This window comes from Tripterygium wilfordii, chromosome 2, assembly GCF_013401445.1.
Source record: "Tripterygium wilfordii isolate XIE 37 chromosome 2, ASM1340144v1, whole genome shotgun sequence".
In the NCBI taxonomy this organism is placed as follows: Eukaryota; Viridiplantae; Streptophyta; class Magnoliopsida; order Celastrales; family Celastraceae; genus Tripterygium; species Tripterygium wilfordii.
The window spans coordinates 11,364,881-11,386,819 of record NC_052233.1 but is presented as its reverse complement, the minus strand read 5'-3'; the positions used below and the strand labels follow the sequence as shown (position 1 = coordinate 11,386,819).

The 21,939-nt window shown below is 36.2% G+C and overlaps 4 protein-coding genes across 5 annotated transcripts; 3 read left to right on the top strand and 1 right to left on the bottom strand.

The window, feature by feature from the left end:
- Window positions 1-5,975: 5,975 nt before the first annotated feature.
- Window positions 5,976-7,570, top strand: LOC120015956 (probable BOI-related E3 ubiquitin-protein ligase 2). Its single transcript, XM_038868487.1, has 2 exons — window positions 5,976-6,547; window positions 6,651-7,570. Exons 1-2 carry the CDS (start codon window positions 6,275-6,277, stop codon window positions 7,170-7,172), a joined length of 795 nt encoding a protein of 264 aa, XP_038724415.1. The 5' UTR covers window positions 5,976-6,274; the 3' UTR covers window positions 7,173-7,570.
- A 5,104-nt stretch (window positions 7,571-12,674) lies between these two features.
- On the bottom strand, window positions 12,675-15,419 carry LOC120017148. Its single transcript, XM_038870264.1, has 2 exons — window positions 15,027-15,419; window positions 12,675-13,728 (listed from the first exon to the last, which is right to left on the bottom strand). Exons 1-2 carry the CDS (start codon window positions 15,324-15,326, stop codon window positions 12,883-12,885), a joined length of 1,146 nt encoding a protein of 381 aa, XP_038726192.1. The 5' UTR covers window positions 15,327-15,419; the 3' UTR covers window positions 12,675-12,882.
- A 1,255-nt stretch (window positions 15,420-16,674) lies between these two features.
- LOC120015252 (glycerate dehydrogenase-like) lies at window positions 16,675-17,218 on the top strand. The gene is made up of 2 exons (XM_038867586.1): window positions 16,675-16,827; window positions 16,929-17,218. Exons 1-2 carry the CDS (start codon window positions 16,702-16,704, stop codon window positions 17,034-17,036), a joined length of 234 nt encoding a protein of 77 aa, XP_038723514.1. The 5' UTR covers window positions 16,675-16,701; the 3' UTR covers window positions 17,037-17,218.
- Window positions 17,219-17,511: 293 nt separating this feature from the next.
- LOC120015223 (transcription factor ABORTED MICROSPORES-like) lies at window positions 17,512-21,463 on the top strand. Of its 2 annotated transcripts, XM_038867536.1 has the most exons (11): window positions 17,513-17,700; window positions 17,790-17,943; window positions 18,454-18,516; window positions 18,601-18,706; window positions 18,913-19,098; window positions 19,189-19,267; window positions 19,371-19,439; window positions 19,565-20,158; window positions 20,326-20,628; window positions 20,733-20,909; window positions 21,169-21,463. In XM_038867536.1, exons 3-11 carry the CDS (start codon window positions 18,510-18,512, stop codon window positions 21,337-21,339), a joined length of 1,692 nt encoding a protein of 563 aa, XP_038723464.1. In that variant the 5' UTR covers window positions 17,513-17,700; window positions 17,790-17,943; window positions 18,454-18,509; the 3' UTR covers window positions 21,340-21,463. The 2 variants fall into 2 exon arrangements, with proteins under 2 accessions (XP_038723455.1, XP_038723464.1); XM_038867527.1 differs by having other exon boundaries at window positions 17,512-17,700; window positions 17,790-18,516.
- Window positions 21,464-21,939: the final 476 nt, after the last annotated feature.

The window sequence follows — 21,939 nt, the reverse complement described above, 5'->3', positions numbered from 1 at the left end:
GCACTTTATTATAATTTATATAATAGAATATTACTTCCAAATTACAAATAAAAGGATGGTTCTGATCACTTTCACGTATGCTTTTTAAATGTTTTGATGGGTTCAGTGGGTTGTGTCAGCGAAATGGCATGGGTTCAGTCAATGTGATGTCAAAACCTAGATTGGTCATGCATTAAAATGTTCACTTTTTTTGTAAAATCTTGACATCGATTAATTCAATCATTTGTGTGATAGTCTAGTGATTAATTTCTTTATAATCTAATTGCATAAATTTCGAAAATCCTGAGTTTAATTCTCATTAAGTGAGAAACTTCTATGTGTGGTCTCAAGATCCAAATTTACGCTCATATCAAATGTTTAAATTTCAAAACTTTGTATAATGTTGGTCTCGATTGTCAACAGACAAAGACATCGACTAACTATAACTGTTTGTGTGATCGTTTTCAAACATGAATTGGAGAAAATATTCAGTGGGAGGCTCACACCACGTCATTGTGATGACATGGTGCGCAACACCACTGAATATTTGACACGTTTCACTTTTAATCCCAGTTGGAATCCATTAAAGAGATTCAAGCGATCCCACCAACTATGCCCTTTTTTCCAGATCAGGGGACCCAACTCAAAAACTTGATCTTCTCACCGAAGTGATTCCACTCGCTGGAGTCGAATGCATCCACTAAGCGAGAGATTCTGACTTCCCTAATTCGCTACGCCTCTCTCTCCTCTGTATCTCTCCAATCAATTCAATCGTCAAGGTTTCTAGGTTTGCATTCTTCAACGGAAAAGGGGGAAGTTTCAATCTTGAGTCCCCATGTCTAAGAGGTGATGATCTTCTAGGAAATTACCCAATCTTTTGTGTTTTCTGGTTTCAATCTTTCGATTTTGGACATGGGCATGTGAAGAAGGGATGTCTATTTTCATGGTGGTGGTGGTTTTGATATTCATAGTGTTGGTGAACGTAACCACAACCACAAAAGTGTTGTTCCAGATGTTTACTTTTGTTCTAGTTGTTTGTTGTTCCAGATGCAAGTGTGATATGCGTGACAATGGATTAGATAGTTTAGATCTGGAACCTGACCGGAGAAGGAGACAGGGGATCGACGCGGCCGCCGTTAACAATGGGTTAAGAACTTGAGATAATGCGTTTTTGTCTCTCTGGGTTTGTCAATAAAGACAAAATTGGGAGAGAGAATACAATGAAATAAAATAAAACGGAAAACTATAAAATTTGTGGGGCATATGAACACATGTCACACATTCAACGGAACATGCACACCACATCATTAAGATGACGTGGTGTGAGCTTCCCACTGAATATTTTTTCCATGAATTGGGTCGGCTTCTCATTTTTAAAATGATTTATGACTTGATGGAGATGTCTAATCTACGGCATGATTAGAGAAAGAATTGCAATATAGGCTCTGTTTGGTGGGGCATTGATTGGGGCGGGCTCGCTTTCCCAGTCTGCCCCACCAAGTAGTCCATATAAGTTGGGGGTAGCTTTTGGGTGTGGGTCTCATACCCAAAAGATGTCACTTTTTATTTTTATTTTTTTGGGTATGGGTCCCACATACTTTAGTTAACTTTTTTCTTTTTTATTTAAAAATCGTGGGTACCACCTATTTTATATTTCAATAAAATATTTATATGAAATAAATTAAATTCTTAATAAACTACAAAATATACCATTATAGTAAATTAATAACAATTATAATTTAATATTTATAATTATAAATTAATAATTCCTATAATAAATTAATAATTGCTATAATAAATTAGTAATTCTTATAATGAATTAATTATTTATTCTGAATAAATATTAAAGTAAATTAATAACTATTATAAATAATAAATTAATATTTATTCATTTATAGTTGTAATAACTTATATACATGAAATAAATTATTTTTATTCATTAATAATAATTAATATCATAAAAAAAAATTTACACTGCTTAACCGCTAACAACAGTAAAAGTTTCACCAAACACTTTACAGCTTATTTCACAGTTTTAAGCTCAGTTTTTTTTTCACAGCTTAACCATTAGCGTTGAAAATCAACACAACCGCTTTACCAAACGGGTACATAGTGTTGGAATTGTTGGGAGTGGAATCTAACTATCTAAGCGGCCCCCATGGGCCGAGAATATGTGCCTGAGTCCATTAAGCATCTCAAGGATAGGCCCAAGCTATTAGTCCTCTCTAGTCAGCTCATAAAACTTGGGCCAAGTTCAAGCAATGATGGCTTTGTATCATGGCTCACCTTAAGATGGAGAATTAGGAAAACTAGGTTCATAACTCAAAAGCCCATAATATGGCTGCTGCATGTATGGGCCAAATTTGATACCAGGCCCAACTTTAGCTTAACATGCACAAGGTTTAAGTATTTATAGGCCCACAACCTAAAAGACATACAAGCTTAATCAGGCTGATGAGAACTAAGGAACCCGCCCACAATAGATATGACTCATTATTTGCTAACCCAACTCCATAAAGGATGGGCTTTGGGGCAAACCCGCCTAAGATAGTATTAGCCCACGAGCCTATCTACAAGCAAGTGCACTCTCAACGAAAGTGCTAATAATGAATACCCGCCACATAGGATGGGGCCCAAAGTTGAGATCAAGGTTTTCATCATAGGCTCACAACACAAGCAAACTACCAGCATAACAAACTCACAATCTAGGCAACTATCAGCTGAACAGGTCCACGACCTAAGGCTTTAGTTTTAACAGGACCACAACCTAAGGAAGCAACCAAATATCATGGCCTAAGGTCTAAATCCAGCTCAACATGCTCTCTACATCCCAAATATAAATACTAAATAGGCTCACAAGCCTCACTGGACTTCGTAGGCCCAAACGCTTGTCCAGCACCAAACTCACTACCCCAAGTTGTCACCTCACACTTGAGAAGGCACACCTTCAAAGGGACATCAAGCCACGCTCAAGCCGTAAAACGAAACTTTTTTCTAACACGGCTTACATTACCTGACCGATCCCTCAAGACCTCATAAATAGGGGGACCCTCACCTTGAGAGTGAGCGATTCAAATACGCTCACTTTGATAAGCATTTACTCCAAGCTCTCTCTTGCTCATTAGTTCCCACTCTCACACTAAGTCTTATCATTGAACTACCACCAACCACCACATAAACGCCCCTTACAACACTCCTATGTCGCGCTCACTGCGACGGTCTCGGTGACCTCTTTCTACCCTGACTTTTTGTCTCCCTACTTCTCTACCTTATCACGTCACTGATTTAATTATCAGAGATTCATTCGCCAGCATCCACGATGTCAATGACTTTCACGACTATCATTCTCTCTCTCTAACATTTACAGGTTATTGGCGGTCCTCATCGACACATGGACAGATGAAGAAACAAATTAACAATGAAAGTAAATGCTGGCGTGCTCTCGACCAGAAAGAAAGATATATATATATATATATATAGTTCCGAGTCGAGATCAATGAAGGCCAGGTGGTCACCAGTGGCAGGTTTTCTTAGCCCTCCCCCATGAAGTTCATGCATGGAAGGCCTCACTCATCGCACTTTGGCATGCAATTAAACCATGTGGAAATGACATTTTTGACCCTACACGGACAATATCTCTTTACTTGCATTGTATTTGAATTACTATAATAATGGATTGAAGTGATATAAATTCGTATTTATAGTAATCTTATCCCATGTGTGTATGGGTTAAGATCAAATCTAATTAAAAATCCTTAAAGAAGAATAATAATAAACTCATGATTAAAATATATTTAATTAAGATTAATCATTAATTAATTAGAGATAATTTGTTAAAACATTAAATTAATTATTTTACAACTCTATTAAGGAATGCCATGCTTTTTTTTGTTTTGAAGTGGAATGGCAAAATTAGCTTATTGGTAGATAGACTCTCTCGTCAAAGCCGCGTCTCGTCTCTTTCAATCATGGCAATCAATATTATAGTGTGAGAAGACAAGGACAATATTAATATTAATTAATTGATTAAGAAACTTCAAGGAAATTGAAAAGATTTGTGAATCAAACTTTGTGTGTCACTTTTTGCTTATGAGGAAGGCGTTTAGTCCAAATGAAGATCATTAATCCTTTGATTAGACACCTATGCGTTTTTTATGGAAATTGGTCTCCATTTGAAAGTTAACGCACATTCTATAAACTCTTTTGTGTGTTTATCATCAATTACCACCTACTTCCGAGTAGGTGTAGGTGGCTACATCCGATGATTTTTTTCGAAATAAAAATTAAATTTAACATGAAAAATACATAACAATTTTATATCATTTGACATAAACTAAAAAAATTAATATTTTGATCGCGATGATTTCTATTTATTTTTCAAATAAAAGATATATTGTGGAATTTGTTAGTACAACATACCCACCCCTACTTCTAAATATGTGTTATTTTTGTTTTGTCAAATTAAAACTATGCCCAAATCATCATTTGCGTATTGAAAAACCAAAAAGACAGAAACACTTGAGAAACTTCAATTGGGTTTGCCACTCTACAAGTAAGACCCACCAAGTATGAAGTATTGGTGCATCCAAATCACTTTGTCAATAACAAGAGGGACGAAGAGAGATCATTGTAGATGGGGAATTGTGGACTTAATTTTCACCAAATTCAAGAAATGGGTCTCTCTTTTTTTGGATGTGCACTCCCAAAAATCATAATTGATAATGAGACATACAATGAATCAATGATGGAGGAGGGAGGGTTCACATGAAATTGTACATACAATTCTTGACTACTTCGGTGATATTTTAATGGTGTATATTCCCCATGCTAAACCCTACAAACTCAAAAAAATTTTTTTTTTTTTCTCACCGAGAGCAATAATCTTATAGCTACATGTTGAGCTTTGACCCAACTTACCCCATTATTGAAAGGGAAATTTCTATGTAAATGGATTTGACGACACGAATTTAGGCACAATCGAATGTGCAAAGGGCATACTTTTATGATATTATTCTTGGTTAAAACAAAATGCATATAATCACTTTTTCCACACATGCCTAAAATGGGCTAATGAAAATGGGATTGATAAAATTCTTAATCTGTTCCGTTTCTGGTTTTGTTGTGATTAAAACAAACTTATTAGGTTAATAATTGTATTTACATTATTTATACAAAATATCACCATTAATTACCATCTAACAAAGCTTGGATTATAATTTAATATAAATTGGAACATATTTGAAAAAATCCGTCTCTTTAATTCTTTATTGATCTTCTATTTTGTGCAAATATTTATCATTATTTGGAGTCAAAATAGTTTTGGACTTTCTTTGCTTTTTCTATTATAAAAACCTACTTAATTCGCTTATAAATACCATAATTAGAGGAATGCAAATCTTAATTTGCTGTCAAATATTATATAAGTCAAGAAAACAATATTTAGAAAACTACTAATATGGAAGAGAAATTAAAAATCACTCAAAATTTGATTTTTCTTTTTATCAGAAGTCCAGCTAGAATCTTACCAAGTTGGCCAGTCAATCCATAAAATTAAAAGGGTTCTCAAATCAGAGCACAAAATATAGATTTCTTTCCCCAAATAAAAAAAAATAGAAATTCAATTAAACAAGTTTATGCTCCCCAAAATTGAGGTCACAAAAAAAAGATTATATTCCCAAAAAAGGAAATAAAAAATAAATAAAAATTTGATAAGTCCTATTATTCAGGCTTTTCAAATAACCAAACTAACACAAAGATAACTCGGTTGACAATCGACTGAATTAAACATATGTGTGTCATTCCAATAAAAACATATTCTTCAACGGTATTTTAAAAAAAAATAACGAACCGACAAATCTCTCATTCTCTCTAAAAAATTAATAATAGTAATAAATAAATAAATAAAAACTGACCAATTCAGCTCTAAAATCTGTCACCAACCAAATCTCCCACATGAAATTGAATTCTCCTCCATCTCTATAAATAATCAATATTTATCAAAACAAACGCCTGTGATGTCTCTGACCCGATAGTTCAGTCACAGAATCTGCATGCCTACGTCGTTGCTTCCACATCTCTCTCCATTAATGGCTTTTTGAAACTATTTAGATAAACTTCACAAAGTCCAACTCCACACCCAAACCCTCTAAATAATCCCTCATCCCCATCTATATCTATATATATGTATATATAGACCAAATTCTTCTCTGATTTTTTTATGTGTCATACCAGAAACCAAACAAGATTTTGATTTGAAGCAAAACCCATCTGAAAAGTTTTGATTTTGGTGATCAAGATGGCTATACAAGCCCACTCTCCATTGTTGGGTACTCAGGATTCGATGGAGAATGGTTGGGTTAACCAGTCATTCTCTGATCTTCAACAGCAACAGCAGTTTCAAAACCAGCAACAGATGTATCAGAATCAGAATCTACTTGCATCAAATTCCTTGAAGAACAGCATGGTCAACACCAACACCACCAGTCTTCCTTCAATGCCTTTCTATCAAAGCTTGGCCGCTCAGGAGGAGAAACAGAGACAAGAAATGGATCAATTCATCAGATTGCAGGTGGGTTTCAATCCATTGTTTCAAATAACAAAAAAAATTGATTTGATTAGTATTCTTGGGTCTTGTTTTATTGATTTTTTTGATGGTTTGTGTGATTAAACAGAATGAGAGATTGAGATTGATGTTGAGGGAGCAGAGGAAGCAACAATTGGGCATGGTGTTGAAGAAAATAGAATCAACAACAATGCCTTTGTTGAGACAGAAAGACGAAGAGATAGCACAAGGGACCAAAAGAGCAATGGAGCTTGAAGATTTCTTGAAGAGATTGGAGATGGAGAACCAAGCGTGGCAGAGAACAGCACAAGAGAACGAGGCCATGGTTGTTTCCCTAAACAACACGCTTGAGCAACTAATGGAAAACAACAACAATGGTTCTTGCGGTGGATTCTATGGTCGTGAGGCAGAGGACGTTGAGTCTTGCTGTGATGCGGATGAAGACAAGAAAGCGGAGTTGAACAGAGAGGAACAGAAGATGATGGTCTGCAGAGGATGCAAGTCTAGGAATTCGTGCGTTCTGTTCCTTCCTTGCAGACACCTTTGTTCATGCCAAGTCTGTGAATCCTTTCTTGATTCGTGCCCAATTTGCAATACCGTAAAGAACGCCAGCATTGAGGTTTTGCTTTAGTTAAATTTTCCGGTAAAATGTGAATGCCGGGAAAAACAGGGGAAAGAAGATATTTTGGGGAACGGGTCGGGTTTAGATTATGATTAGGACCCAGTAAGATAGATATTCTGTTCTTAGATTTTAATTTCTTACATCAATCAGTTTGAACGGAAGAATTACAGGACAATAACCTCGAATCTTGATATTACATTTTCAGTCAAGATGGAATGGACAGGGAAAAGGAAAAAAAGAAGAAAATTTTGATTACAATGGGTCAAATCCGGAGTCTTAATCAGGACCCATTTCGGTGCATGAATTTGTCCTGTGTACTGACTCTGTTCTGACTGTTCATATAGTGTGCTATAATTGTGGTACCTCAAAAACAGCAAACCATTGAAGACAGTTTTACAGTGGTACAATTACAGAGCATCTTTTTTTCCTTCCATGGGAATTCATTTTCTTTCGAAAATGATAAAAGATTCCACGTTATCCCAATCGTTGATTTGTTCGCCCACGATTCAAATAAATTTGTGAGCTCCATATATTCTATACGATGTGACGCATTTGATTGAAATTCTATACATACAACTCAAGATATATTTGTGTGCTTCACGTATCTCACATGAAATCATATGCTGATATATGAGCGGCTGGATCCCCGTCATCTTTCTTTTACTATTTTCTTCCCTCTGTTGGGTAATGTTTATCACTTTTATCTGTTTCTATGTTGATCTTTGAATTGATTATTCACATCAGGAAGGAGAGATTGAAAGCAATGTCAGATCTCCTCATCTGCCTGTCTGTGTTTACTGTGTACTGTACACTACGTACTACATCACATAGAGCTCCATATGGCCATATTAATTACTTCTTCCTTTGATATTTGGATGTCGACGTTATCCAGTACAACCATTTTAGCTTTGAAAAGGAAATGGAAATGGAAAACCAAAAGCTGCAGAGTTGGTTGTTATTCACAGAGAAAGTATGCAGCAACCAACCAACTCGGCAGCAGCAACATCATGCTAGGAAAAGAAAATGTTCTATTTGTGTCAACAACCATTTAATTATTTTCTGCATTGGCAATTATAGGCCTGCCTTTTATAGGGAAAAAAGACAATAACAATGGTTCTTGTGGGTGCTTCAATGGTGGTGAAGCAGAGGACGTTTGAGTCTTTCTGTGATGTGGATGAAGACAAGAAAACAGATTTGAACGGAGAGGACCAGACGATGATGGTCTGCAGAGGATGCAAGTTTAGGAATTCGTGCGTTTTGTTTCTTCCTTGCAGACACCTTTGTTCATGCCAAGTCTGTGAATCCTTTCTTGATTCGTGCCCAATTTGCCTTAGTTAAATTTTCCGGGAAAATGTGAATGCCAGAAAAAAAACAGGGGAAAGAAAATATGTTGGGAAACGGGTCGGGTTTAGATTATGATTAGGACCCAGTTAGATAGATGGACTCTTTTTTTTCCCCTAAGGGTACTCTGTTTTTAGATTTTAGTTTTATACATCAATCAGTTTGAACAGTATAATTACAGGACAACATATTTTACCTTCAATCTTGATATTTACATTTTCAGTCAAAATAGAATGGGCAGGAAAGGAGAAAGAAAGAAGTATTTTCAAATTTTGATTAAAATGGGTCAATTCCGGAGTCTTAGAGCACTTGCATCAGTTTCTCTTAACAGATTCCCTAAAATACAGACAAAATGTCACTTTCCCCTATTTTACAGATTCCCTATCCAAACAACACTGCATCAGATTACCTATCATATTCTCTATTGCATTAAAATAATATTTATTTCTCTTTCCTTTATTTATTCTATTCATATAAATTACTTCTATTTAAAATAATAAATTAATTACATTTAAAACAATATATTAATTAAAATAATAAATTAATGTTATTAAAAATTAGAGAAAAAAATTGAGGAGAGAGAAAGAAGAGAGAGAAAAAGTGAGGAGAGACAGAGGAGAGAGAAAGGAGTGAAAAAGTGAGGAGAGGAGAGAGAAAGAGATGAGTGATGAGAGAGAAAGAAAGGAGTGAGGAGAGAGAGGAGTGAGAAAGAAGAGAGAGAGAGAAAAATGAGGAGAGAGAAAGAAGAGAGAGAAAGGAGTCAAAATGTGAGGAGAGGAGAGAGAAAGAGATGAGAAAGAAAGAAGAGAGGGAAAGAAAGGAGTGAGGAGAGAGAGAAAAAGTGAGGAGAGAGTGAGGAGAGAGAAAGAGAGGAGTGAGAAAGAGAGGAGTGAAGAGAGATGAGGGAAAAAATGAGAAGAGAGGAGAGAGGAGAAACTAAAGTAGTAAAAAATGTTATTTTATGTTTAAGGAAGTGAATAGTGGTTCTCTAGATGTAGGGAACTACTGTTCATATTCTGTAAAATAGGGAACCTCTAGGTAATCTGATGCAGAGCTCTATTTTGACAAAATCTCTATAATCTTTCCCTATTTTACAGACAGATTCATGTTTAGGTAATCTGATGTGGATGCTCTTAATCAGGACCCATTTCGGTGCATGAATTTGTCCTCAAAAACAGCAAACAATTGAACACAAAGTTTTGCAGTGGAACAATTACAGAGCATCTTCTTCTTTTTTCCTTCCCTTTCATGGGATTTCATTATCTTTCTTTTACTATTTTCTTCCCACTTTTGGGTAAAGTTTATCACTTTTGGATATTTCTATGTTGATTCTTGAATAGGAGAGATTGAAAGCAATGTCAGACCTCCTCATCTGCCTGTCTCTGTTTTACTGTGTACTGTACACTACCTCACATAGAGAGACAGCCCCATATGACCATATTAATTATTTCTTCCTTTAATATTTGGATCTTGACATTATCCAGGACAATCAATTTTATCTTTTGAAAAGGAAATGGAAATGGAAATGGAAAACCAAAAGCTGCCGAGTTGGTTGGTATTCACAGAGAAAGTATGCAGCAGCCAACCAACTCGGCAGAGCAGCAACAGCTTGGAAAAGAACATGTTCTATTTGCGTCAACAACCAGTTAATTAGCTTCTGCATTGGCAATTATAGGCATGCCTTTTATAGGGGAAATACAAGAAGAGAAAGGGTCGTTAGGTACTTTCCTATTGTCCTGGTATTATGGGCCAATCCATGTTTGCCGCTTGATTCCAGTACTCGTACGGTTCTGTGTGTTTTTTTTTCGGGGTGCAAGTTTCTGGGTGGGATTAGACGTGCGACCGGTGCGACATCCGTTTTGGGTACCGAAAGTGGGCTCCTCCACCACGTGATTTGGGTTTCGGACTCAAGTTTGGGGGTGAGTTAGAGTTCAGATTTATGGATTTGAAAACGATCCTCCACCCATTTGTTGAAAAATACTCGATAGTAAACTATTATGGAATAATTTTGGTTTTAGAAATTTAAATAGTTTTCGTATAAGATACCATATATGAAAACAGTTTTGGTATTTTATAATTAGAAACGTATCTGATCCGCAGGGACGTAGCTAGGATTTGGGGTGAGGAGGGGCACCACGTTGGTTCTAGGGCAGTGTCGCCGAAATTTTTTTTAGGTTATTTATATGTCTTTTGTTAAAATTTAGTCAAGTAGATATAATTTGATGTGCAATAGTAAAATCTATACATATTTTATATTCTAAAATGACCCATTCATAAAATTACATAATCTAGGTGGCAAGCCAAATAGGCATGTCACATAGATTAAAAAAACAAACAAACTTTATTAAAGAAACCACATAAGCATGTCATATGTTTATGTAAGTTTATGGATGTTTATTTTATGGATGTGTAGTGCTTCCATTTTATATTATTACGAGAACGAGCAAAATAAAAAAAAAAAATTTTATAATCACTAGTTTTAATGATTTTGAGTTACCATAATTCACTCAACATAGAACAATTAATTTAGTCGTCTTTTCAAGAGAATATATTATAAACATAAATCTATTAGAAATATGACTCTCAAACTTCAAATATATAAACATCCCAAAGTCCAAACCTACATACTCCATTTTTTTTATTCTATTCAATTCAAATTCAGTTCTTTTTTTTATTAATTTAAAATGTATTTCTATTTTAGAATATTAGTATTCTATAAGTAAGCTATATAAGATATAATAAATAAAAAATAAAATTTTATTACCTACTTAAAATATTTTTTGTGGAAAAAGAGATAATGATTTAAAATACAAAATAATTTTAAAAAGAAAGAGAAAGGGGCTGCAAACCAGTTTGGAACTCAAGAGAGAATTATTTAAAATTAAAAAAAATAAAGACTGATGAAGTTGCAGCTCATGAGTTTTGAACTTGGGCACCATGGTGAAAGCTTACACACCATTTCCACCAGACTAATAAAAACATTATACCGTACTTACACAAATATATATACATAGTAAATTTTTTTTGAAAATCCAGGGGTGGCACATGCCCCCCTGGGGACCTTGGTAGCTCCGTCCCTGCTGATCCGTTGTCATCCATAGTTTTACTAAGTAACGTTTCATTAAAGGCACGGGATTCTCAGAGTTGCTATTGACAGTTTCAATGATTTTGCAAAGAGGTGTCAAACGGGCCATCGTCAAATTTGCATATTATGAAAAAATAAAAATATATTAAAAATTAAATGATAAATATGTTCTCGATGGTAAATGATTATAGAACGGTTTTAATTTTAGAAATTTAAATAGTTTTGGTATAGGATATTTTATATCCTATATATGAAAAAGTTTTTGGTATTTCATAATTGGAAGGATATCTGACTTGCTGCCATCCCTAGTTTTACTAAGTAACGTTTCATTGAAGGCATGGGATTATCGAAGTTGCTATTTATGTGGACATTGACGGTTTAACGGGCCGTTGTCAGAATATTTTGAAACGATTATTCAATCATTTATGAAAAATATATTAAAAATTAAATGATAAATAAGTATTCGATTGTAAATGATTATGGAACGGTTCCAATTTTAAAAATTTAAATAGTTTTGGTATAAGATACTTTATATGAAAATGATTTTGGTATTTCACAATTGGAAGGATATCCGACCCGTTGTCTTCCCTAATTTTACTAATTAACGTTTCATTAAAGGCACGAGATTCTATGAGTTGCTGCTAGCGTGTACATTGATGATTTGATTGATTTTGCATAGAGGTGTCAGACGGATCCCCTCGCCCCGTGCTAGGCCCAACCCAAACACCCTTCACGTGCTGGGCCTGGGTTTCCACCCTTGAAAGTAAAGGTCATGTCGGGCCCGGGCTCAAACGGGCCGACCTGCCTGGTTTTGTAAAAAAATTAAAACAATTAAAGAAAGGAAGACAAATAATTAATGTGGTATTGGTGTAGTGGCTTGTGGTATTGGTGTTATGCATGATATGGAGACAACTAAATATAATATTTTCTGGACTTTCGTGCCCAAGACTCCCATGGTGGACAGAATCGAGAACGTGCAGATCTTACACATACATAATACATATGCGGAGAGACTATTTCAAGGTCCATAACAATAACTTGCACTGCAAATTGCTCAAATCTTGCCACAAATGAATCATAAAGAATTCCAAAATCCAGAGGACTTTTACTGCGAACGTACTTAAAATTACAAACATTGAAAACTGAAATCAGGTAAATTAAGGATGATGATTCTCATTGAGAAAGATAGCTGCCCAAATAGAGTTCTCATTAAACAAATCGAATGACCCTTTCTAATCTCTTTCTACCACTAAAAATAAACTTCTGATAAGTGGATCTTCATATTCAGATGGATCAGTACAGGGTCAATCCAAAAAACTGGCTAATGATTATGGCAAGGCCTAAAGCAATTGCGATCAGGGAAGAAGCCCAAGTGAGTTTTTCAGTAATTCTAGGTACCCGATCTTTTAACGCCTGACTACATGATCCAATAAATACTGTATAGCTTCCCATTGCGAATACAGTCCCGACTAGAAACATAATAAGAAAAGCAGCACCAGCCATACGAGAAGGCAAAGCAAGTGCAGGCAATACCATCATTAGTGCATCCGGTTGCAGCCCATGCACAATCCCAGTGGCAAAAGTAGCAAAGCCAACCTTCTTCTTTCCAGCTTTGGGGTTCTGAAGCTCTTCGTATACACCAATGTCACACTCGCCATTCCCAAGAGCAACACAAGGAGTAGGAACCTCAGAAGCCTCTCGAATTCCCATAGCACCAATAACGAGTAGAGTCAAACCGACCACTATTGTGCCCCAAGTTCTGATAACTTCAATATGTAGCTGATCTTTTAAAAGTAGAAATAGTAAACCAAAGATGACCTGACCTGCATCGTGACCGCAGCCCCATAGAGCTCCAACGGCAGCACTCTCCATTCGAGTACGACCGATTGACAGTGGAGCTAAAGCAGCTAGATGGTCAGGACCTGACAGCGTATGTAAACAGCCAGCAAAGAAACCAGTCCAAGCACTACTTAGTAACTCAGTTCGAATCAGTTTTCTCCCAACTGCAGCAGCAGCAGCACCACCACCAGCAGTCTTAGCTGCAGTTTGGAAGGTTGCAAAAGCTGGTGATGCAAAAATTGGATGGAGCAAGGCCACAACGAGAGCAGAGAATACCACGAATGTCCGGGCACTTACTGCCTGAATCATTCTCAGAACATGGGAAATTTAGTTAGTTTTTCAGCATTATAACAGCGCTAAGTGTTCAGAAGATGGAATCAGTGTTGAACTGTTCAAACACCACAAATCCACCGAAATTTCAGCACAATGTGTTACAAGGAATAAACTTTAAGTACCATGTTGTTGCAATTTTTTGATGCAGGTGATAATATATGTAGCCAAAGAGAACAGGCGGAGAAGATGTGCACAATGGATACACTTCTACAGTGCAAACCCCCGCTACCCCTTCTTTTCCACAACAAAACAAACAAATATGGTTTTGATAGGTACTGCAATATTGCGTGGGTGTTCTAAGTGATTATAGGCAAGTGATAGCTTCACCAACCTAAGGTTTTTTGCTAAACTAATTTCAAGTATGTGGATCAAGCCATGTCACTCAAGGCGAAAGAGTACATGAAAGGAGGTTATAAGCTGTTACATGAAAATAGGTTATGCAGTTTTATGTTTGAAGGTTGTGCAGTTTAATGGGTAGTTTTAACTTTTAAGATGGTTATGCAGTTTTATGTGGCAGTTCCATAATACAAGTCTAGACAGCTTAAAGTTTTTTTCCAAAATTATGTAGGAAGGAGGCAGTTAAGTGTCAATCGTGCGATCATATTTAGAGCATTAGTTAACTGTTTCAGTTAGCTATTACTGCAAAGCAGACTATATGTATGGACCGTATGGTAGATTAATTCTCTATAGGGAAGGAATCTTCTTATCTAATCTTTATCAAGTCTCAGTAGACCTGGGTTTATCGGTATGTTGATTGATGCTTATGTTCATTGTCCACCAATGCAGCAGAACCAAAAGCATACTGAAGGCAGATAAGTAAATTCTGAGATGTGACCTCTAACAATCATCTCAGAAAGCTTACATAATCATCTGTAACTTTTCTATATCTTCAAATTAAACAACTGATGGTAATCTGAGACTAAGTCACCCAAAGTATAAATAACAATGTAATTCCAGACTTTCTAATCCAAATCTATAATTTTTTCACCATGGAAACAACAGAAAATGCAATAAGGACTTCAATTTTCCTTTTCCTCCACCAGTGTTTTCCCAGCAACCAAACAATTCATGAACCACCAACCCAATTATCATTTTCCCCGTTTGCCACTGAATGGATATATGATTACAACTTGACCCAAAAATAAGCAAAATCAACTCGGCACAATTATAAGCAACAGCAACGTATAATCCATAAAATTAAGGTGAATAAAAGAACACATAAGAAAAAAAATATCCCATCAAATCACAGCAGCGAAAATTAGTACCTTTTGATGCGTAGAGCCGTCATTAGGGATCTCCTTGAGAAAATGGGAATTGGGTATCGACCCAACTGACGAGTCAACCCGGGAAACAGAGAGTGCCGACAATTTTCTGCAAGGACTTGCTGGGTTCTCATTTCTGCAGATAAGTGAGGATACCCGCCTGAAATCCAAGCGAGGCGATGAGAAAAGACCAAGTCTTGAAGAGTGAAATCGTCCCAGTCGAGATAGATAAGGAGACGATTGTTGTTGTTTGAGTTGGGTTTTCAGAGGGGTTGGAGAGGACGAATACAGAAGCCTCTCCATGGCCTCCCTCTCTGTTGTCTAAAAGGGATTCCAAGGTATAGAGATTTTCAGAGAGAAATATGGAAGAGGATAAAGGGTAGAAGAGAATAGTCCAAAGGAGGGTTTAAATTGGGGATTTTTCATTTATTGATTTATTTGGCAATACAAATTTAACTGCCACATTTGCTTATATTGCCAAATAAATGAAAATAAGTGAAACTCAATATTTATTTAATATTCCAAATCATCATAAAGGGGTTGTATTTTAAGTTTTTCTGGTGTTAAAAAATAAAAAATTAACATTGTCAACATAGTAGGTTGGCGAAAATAATAAATATTTCAACCGTTGGTATCTTAATTATCAAGTTGAACGCATATGATGAATTTCATATGTCTCACATGATACACATGAAATCTTGTTCATATAACCAATCAACTGGGATTTCAACCACTGAAACTCCTATCTTTAGTAAAGTGTTGAGTGGACATTCATTAATCCTTTTGACTTGACATCCCAAAGCCAAAAGGATGATAATGGGATCCAAATATTCACATTAGAGACATTGGATTGATCCAACATCTAGGTGGACATTAAATAATTTGGGTGGTTTGATGACTAAAACTTGTCAATGTAATTTGGTGCATAATAATGGGTCCATGATAATTATTAATGTTATTGTCAATTGTACTATTGACTAAGTCAAAAACAAAAGTGACAGCCAGCCCGCCACCACATTCCCACTTTTCAACAAATATTAGTCCTCTACGTCCATTCCTCTCCTTCTCACCACATTCGCAAATTCGGCCAGAAAAGCAAAAGCCTAGAAAAAGCAAGTCCTGCGCACGATGACACGTATAACCCTCGAGCAGACACGCGCTCGGCACACGCGGTTCCCAACTGACAAATAGTGAGGGGTTGGGCTTTTGTTGAGAAGCCCGTTTTAGATGAATGAAAGAAAAGCCCATGAAAAGCGTTCAGGGGTTGATTGGATGGATGAATGAGAGACCCGGCCCATAATTGATACCGTTAAAGAAAACAAGGCCCAGTCCATTCTAAATCGGTAAATCCGATTCAATTGGGTTCGCGCGCTTCCGATTATCTCCGTCTACGTGTCACTTCATCTGAAGACCACGTCGTCACCAAATCGAGAGGTCCAGAAAGTCCCAAATCCACTCATGTCCAGGTGCACCCTATTCGCTTACATCTCTCATGATCATGGAGTCAAGAGGTGTTGTAGTCAACAATAAAATAAAAAGATGAAATCCGACGGTGATGATTGATTTGTATGGTGCACCCGCGGGTGCATTTTATCCCAAGTGTATGTTATTAAATAAAACAGAGCAGATGAAATTTGGAAGAGCTTGTGTTTTCAGTTTCTACACAGTCGAAGCTTTCATGGCTAATAAGCCTGTTGCGATTGAAGTTTGCAACCCAAATGGGAAGTACGGGGTTGTTAGCACCAAACCCATGCTGGGATCTCGCTGGATCAATATATTAATCGAGCAAGATTGTCGTGTTGAAGTGAGTGAAATTTCTTCTCTTTTCTTGTTTTATTCTTTTTTTAATGGCTCATGTGGAGTTCGACTGTTTGAGAGTTTACTCTTCTATTTTTTCGTGTTTAGATATGCACACAGAAGAAGAATATTTTGTCTGTGGAGGATATTGTGGCTCTAACTGGTGATAAATGTGACAGAGTCATTGGACAGGTGATGTATTGTAAACTCGTTTAGCCAACTAAGACCAAGTTGAAATCATTGAACGATTTGTGGGTTTTTGAGGAATTTGGTTGGTTTTGTGGTTTCAGTTGACAGAAGATTGGGGAGAGAGACGAGAGACATTGTTTCAGGCATTAAGTAGAGCAGGTGGAAGAGCTTTCAGTAACATGGCTGTGGATATGACAATGTTGATGTTAATGCTGCTAACCAATATGGGGTTGCTGTTGGCAATACTCCTGTATGGTCATATTCCTTTTCCTTCTTTACCCTTTAGACATGCCTTTATCACACTTCAGCTTTTTATGCAGTTCTTTAAAATATCTTAAGTACTAGGAGAGCTAAATTAGTGTCTGAAACTACTGTACGAGAATGTCAATGGAGTTGTCATTGTTACTTTTAATCCTTATGGTTTGTGCAGTGGACTCGTGAGGGAATGGCCACTCTAGCTGCTCTTAACGTTTTGGTATCAATAATCAAAGCTTCTTCAAGTCCAATTTTCAGTTCCAACTATTAGCAGAATTTAGAATTTAGAGTATGTCAACTCTTTACCCCTCCATATTACATGGAAAGATTAAAGGATATCTGGTATGGGGTGATCCCTACAGGGTTGAACCGTTTTTGAACAAGAATGCTCAACTTCCAGTGGCCAGTCCTGGCATTATCAATGCAAAAGCCTTAAGTATATATTCCATTATCTTATCATATAGCAAGATAAATTCTTTGTATTTGAGGAGTCTCTCTAAAATTGAAGTAATGTTGTGTTTGCAGGTCTGCCTGTTTCAAAGCTATAAGAACTGGTAGCTGTTCTTGCTCTACATTTCCCATTTTCCCTTGAAGTGTGCTAGTAGCAGTCATGTATACCTAACCTTATTGATACGGGTCTAAATTCGGGCAGTTAGGCCCAAGCGCACAGAAATTTCCGGTAAGTTGGCCCAAAGTCCAACACGTTATCATATATATATTTACACATTTATGGTTCAAACTTTACAGAGTAGTTGAGACATGAAAGAATATATAACCAAAACGAAATGTTCTCAAATCAACTTTGCAAAGGTAGTTAGGGTTTTGCACGCCATCTTAGCTCACACAATCTGTACCTGCCATCATTACAACTAATATATAATATTTATCTGTAAATATCCAATTAAAATACTAATGTGTCATGCAAGCACTGCACTTCACCTACCAAACCACAACATGCCAAGTTCCATAAATATATATACCAACATAGCTTGTAGTAAAAGTGCCAATTGTTTTGTTCTTGAAGATAGATATAATTAGTGAATCTTCTCAATTTGCTGATATATGGATGGTTTTGGATGACAATCAGTTGAAAGTACTTTTTTTTGTATGGATTATCTCTGTTTTTGTCTTTTCTACTTCTCTTTTGTTTGTTGGTCCATTCTTGTTTTGTTTCTCCTTCTTTGTTCAGTCAGAAGAGCTACTCTCATAACCCTAGGAACCAAGAAGAGGAAGAGCTTGTATTGCATGCCAGGTCAATTTATCATTTAATTGTAATTAAACTGAAATTTTGGATTTAATTTGTTAATTAATTAGTTTGTATGTCAATATGTTGCAGAAAACATGAATTTCTCCAACAATCTGGCGAAGAATACACTAAGATCCCTTGTGGGTTTGAAGGGATGGAATTATTGTGTGATTTGGAAACTGAGTGAAGATCAAAGGTTGAAACAATTGATTATGTATATGTACATGATATTCATTCACGCTTTACTTTTTTTGATAACCGAGAATGATATTATATAAGCTTACTCTTTGGACATCCGATACGTACTTAAACTGGGGTTCTCCGGCCCGGGTGCTCATTCATGCATTATGTTTGTGTATGAACTTAATTTTAGTAATTTGTTCTTTTTTTGTGAAAAATTAGGTTCATTGAGTGGATGGATTGCTGTTGTGCTGGAAGTGATCAAAGCATTGAAGATGGAGAAGCTGATCGTCATTTTCCACTGCTCTCTCCTATCCTTCCTTGCAGGGATGTCTTGTTTCAACACTCAAGAACTAAATCTTGTGAACTTCTTGCTCATTTGCCTTCATCCATGGCATTAGATTCCGGGTATGTACCATACTGTTTTAATTATATCTAGATTTGTCTTAATCTCCTCATCATGAATTCTTTGATTGTGTAATTTGTTGAAATGAACAGGATCCATGCACAAAGTTTGATATCAAATCAACCCAAGTGGTTAAACTTCTCTGCTAGCTCAGATTCAAATCTTCTGGAAGTAAGCAACTATATATATATATATATATATATATATATATATATATATATATGCTTCTGTACATACAGAGCTTTTAATGATTTAATGTTGATACATTTTGCAGGAAACAATTGGGACTAGAGTTTTGATTCCAATTCATGGGGGACTAATTGAGCTCTTTGTCACCGAACAAGTATATATATATTTTTTTTTCTTCCCTTAATTATTATTTTTTTTGCAACTGAGAACGACACCAAGCATCCTAGACTCGGATCGTCTAATTAATTTGTCAATACTTTTTTTTCTGATGATTATTAGGTGCCTGAAGATCAACATGTGATAGATTTCATCACAACACAGTGCAACCACATGTCATTGGAGGATCAACAAGAAGCAATATTGAACAATTCAAGCAACAACATGGACACATGCTTCTCAACAACTAACAATGCTAATAATAATCATCCAATGATCATGAACAATGATCAGCTTCAATCATCAAGTAATGGTGATCTCCCATACGACATCACGGTGGATCGAATTAGGCTTTGCAGTCCTCCCATGAACTTCCTGCACCAATTCAATTACTCCCCAGAAAGCAAGACTAACAACAATGGTGATCATATCTTCTTTGAAGGATCTCATGATCAAATGCAGTATGTGGATGCTACAAAGGAAGGGATTGACAATGATTCATCCATCAAGGACGAGACAACGACTAGGCAGCAGCGATCCGATTCTGTCTCGGATAGTTATTGTAGTGATCAAAATGATGATGAAGATGACAATTCCAAGTTTAGGAGGAGCGGGAAGGGACCGCAATCCAAGAATCTTTTGGCAGAGAGGAGGAGGAGGAAGAAGCTCAATGACAGGCTCTACACTCTTAGATCTTTGGTTCCTAGAATTTCCAAGGTATGTCACAATGACAGTCTTCGTTTGATTTAATTGCATAGTATATAAAGATTTAAACTTTATGGGATTTAATTTAATGGGTTTGTTTGTGTTATATAAAGATTTAAACTTTATGGAATTTAATTTAATGGGTTTTTTTGGATTTTTTTTGTTTGTTTTATTGTCAGCTGGACAGGGCTTCAATTCTTGGGGATGCAATTGAATTTGTGAAGGAGCTAAAAAGGCAAGCAAAAGAACTACAAGATGAGCTTGAAGATCATGATCATTCAGATGATGATGATGACCACAACAGTGTCATGCCAGACATTTTGAGCCAAAATGGAGGACCTTCAGTTGGGACTAGTATCAAATCTGGACATGATCATCATCATCACAAATCTCCAAATGGGTTTTATGGGACTGCTAGCATCTCCAAACAGAACAATAATCAAGACTCTGAAAGTACTGCTGACAAGGCTCAACAAATGGAGGTATATATACATATATAAAAATATGAATTTCTTTATTTTAAACATAAGTTTGTTCTTAATTTGATTTTTCTTCCTTTTGGGTTTGGGTTTGGGTTTGGGTTTAGGTACAAGTGGAGGTGTCGCAAATAGATGGGAATGAGTTCTTTGTGAAGGTCTTTTGTGAGCATAAAATAGGAGGCTTTGTCAAGTTAATGGAGGCATTGCTTTCTTTGGGCCTGGAAGTGACAAATGCTAATGTGGCCAGCTTCAGAGGCCTTGTCTCTAATGTGTTCCATGTTGAGGTGTATATATATAATGACATTTTTTCTATTTAAGTAAATACATATATGTACACCACTACTCAGATGCGGACGCCCGTAACTTATAAACTTATGGACTCTGTTTTTTGAGTAGTTTTGAAAAATGAAATAACAAATGAGAATTCACTGCTTTGGACCTCACTTGTTCAAATAATAGTGGAGTCAAAAAGTTACGGACGTCCGCACCTGAGTAGTATTGTATACTCTAAGTTTCTAATTATATAACATCTTTGGGTTGCAGAAAAAGGACAGTGAGATGGTTCAAGCTGATAATTTGAGAGAGTCATTGATGGAGTTGACTAGAAACCCATCAAGAGGATTGTGGCAGACTGAGATCATGACAGCAAAAGAAGTAGCAGAAAGCAGTAATGTGGACTATCACCACCACCATTACCAGCAGCAGCACTACTAGCACATCCTTAGTTAATTAAGTATGGCAAGATAGTAATCTTTGCTTTAGAGTTTCTGTTATATATGTAATGACTTAAATTACTACTTTTAATCATGTAGGATGTTAAAGGTTTAAAATATTGCACTTCCTAACTCTATTGATCAATAGTAGTATATGTGGTTGGTTCTATATTTTAGACCTTAATTGCAGTCTATTATGTATTTGGGATTTCCATTTCCTTATAGGAGTACTTAATTAAATAGCATTTTCTATACTGTTTTTCACACCTGATATCTACTTATTCACACCAAAAATCAACATTATTGCAGAACTTACCTTTCTCCCTTGGCCCTGTTATATTCTTCTTGTATAATGTCTTGCCCACCACCTCTTTTGATTATGAAGGTGAGAAAGAGGTTGAGTGATGTGATCTCGTACATTCTACCTTGAAAGCTAGAGATCATGGGTGGTCGAGTAACCCGTTTGAGTAACGGTAGTGGGTGGTAATGTAATTACCTCTTCTTGTGATCTCGTACATTCTACCTTGAAAACTAGAAATCATGGGTGGTCCAGTAACCCGTTTGAGTAATGGTAGTGGGTGGTAATGTAACTACCTCTTCT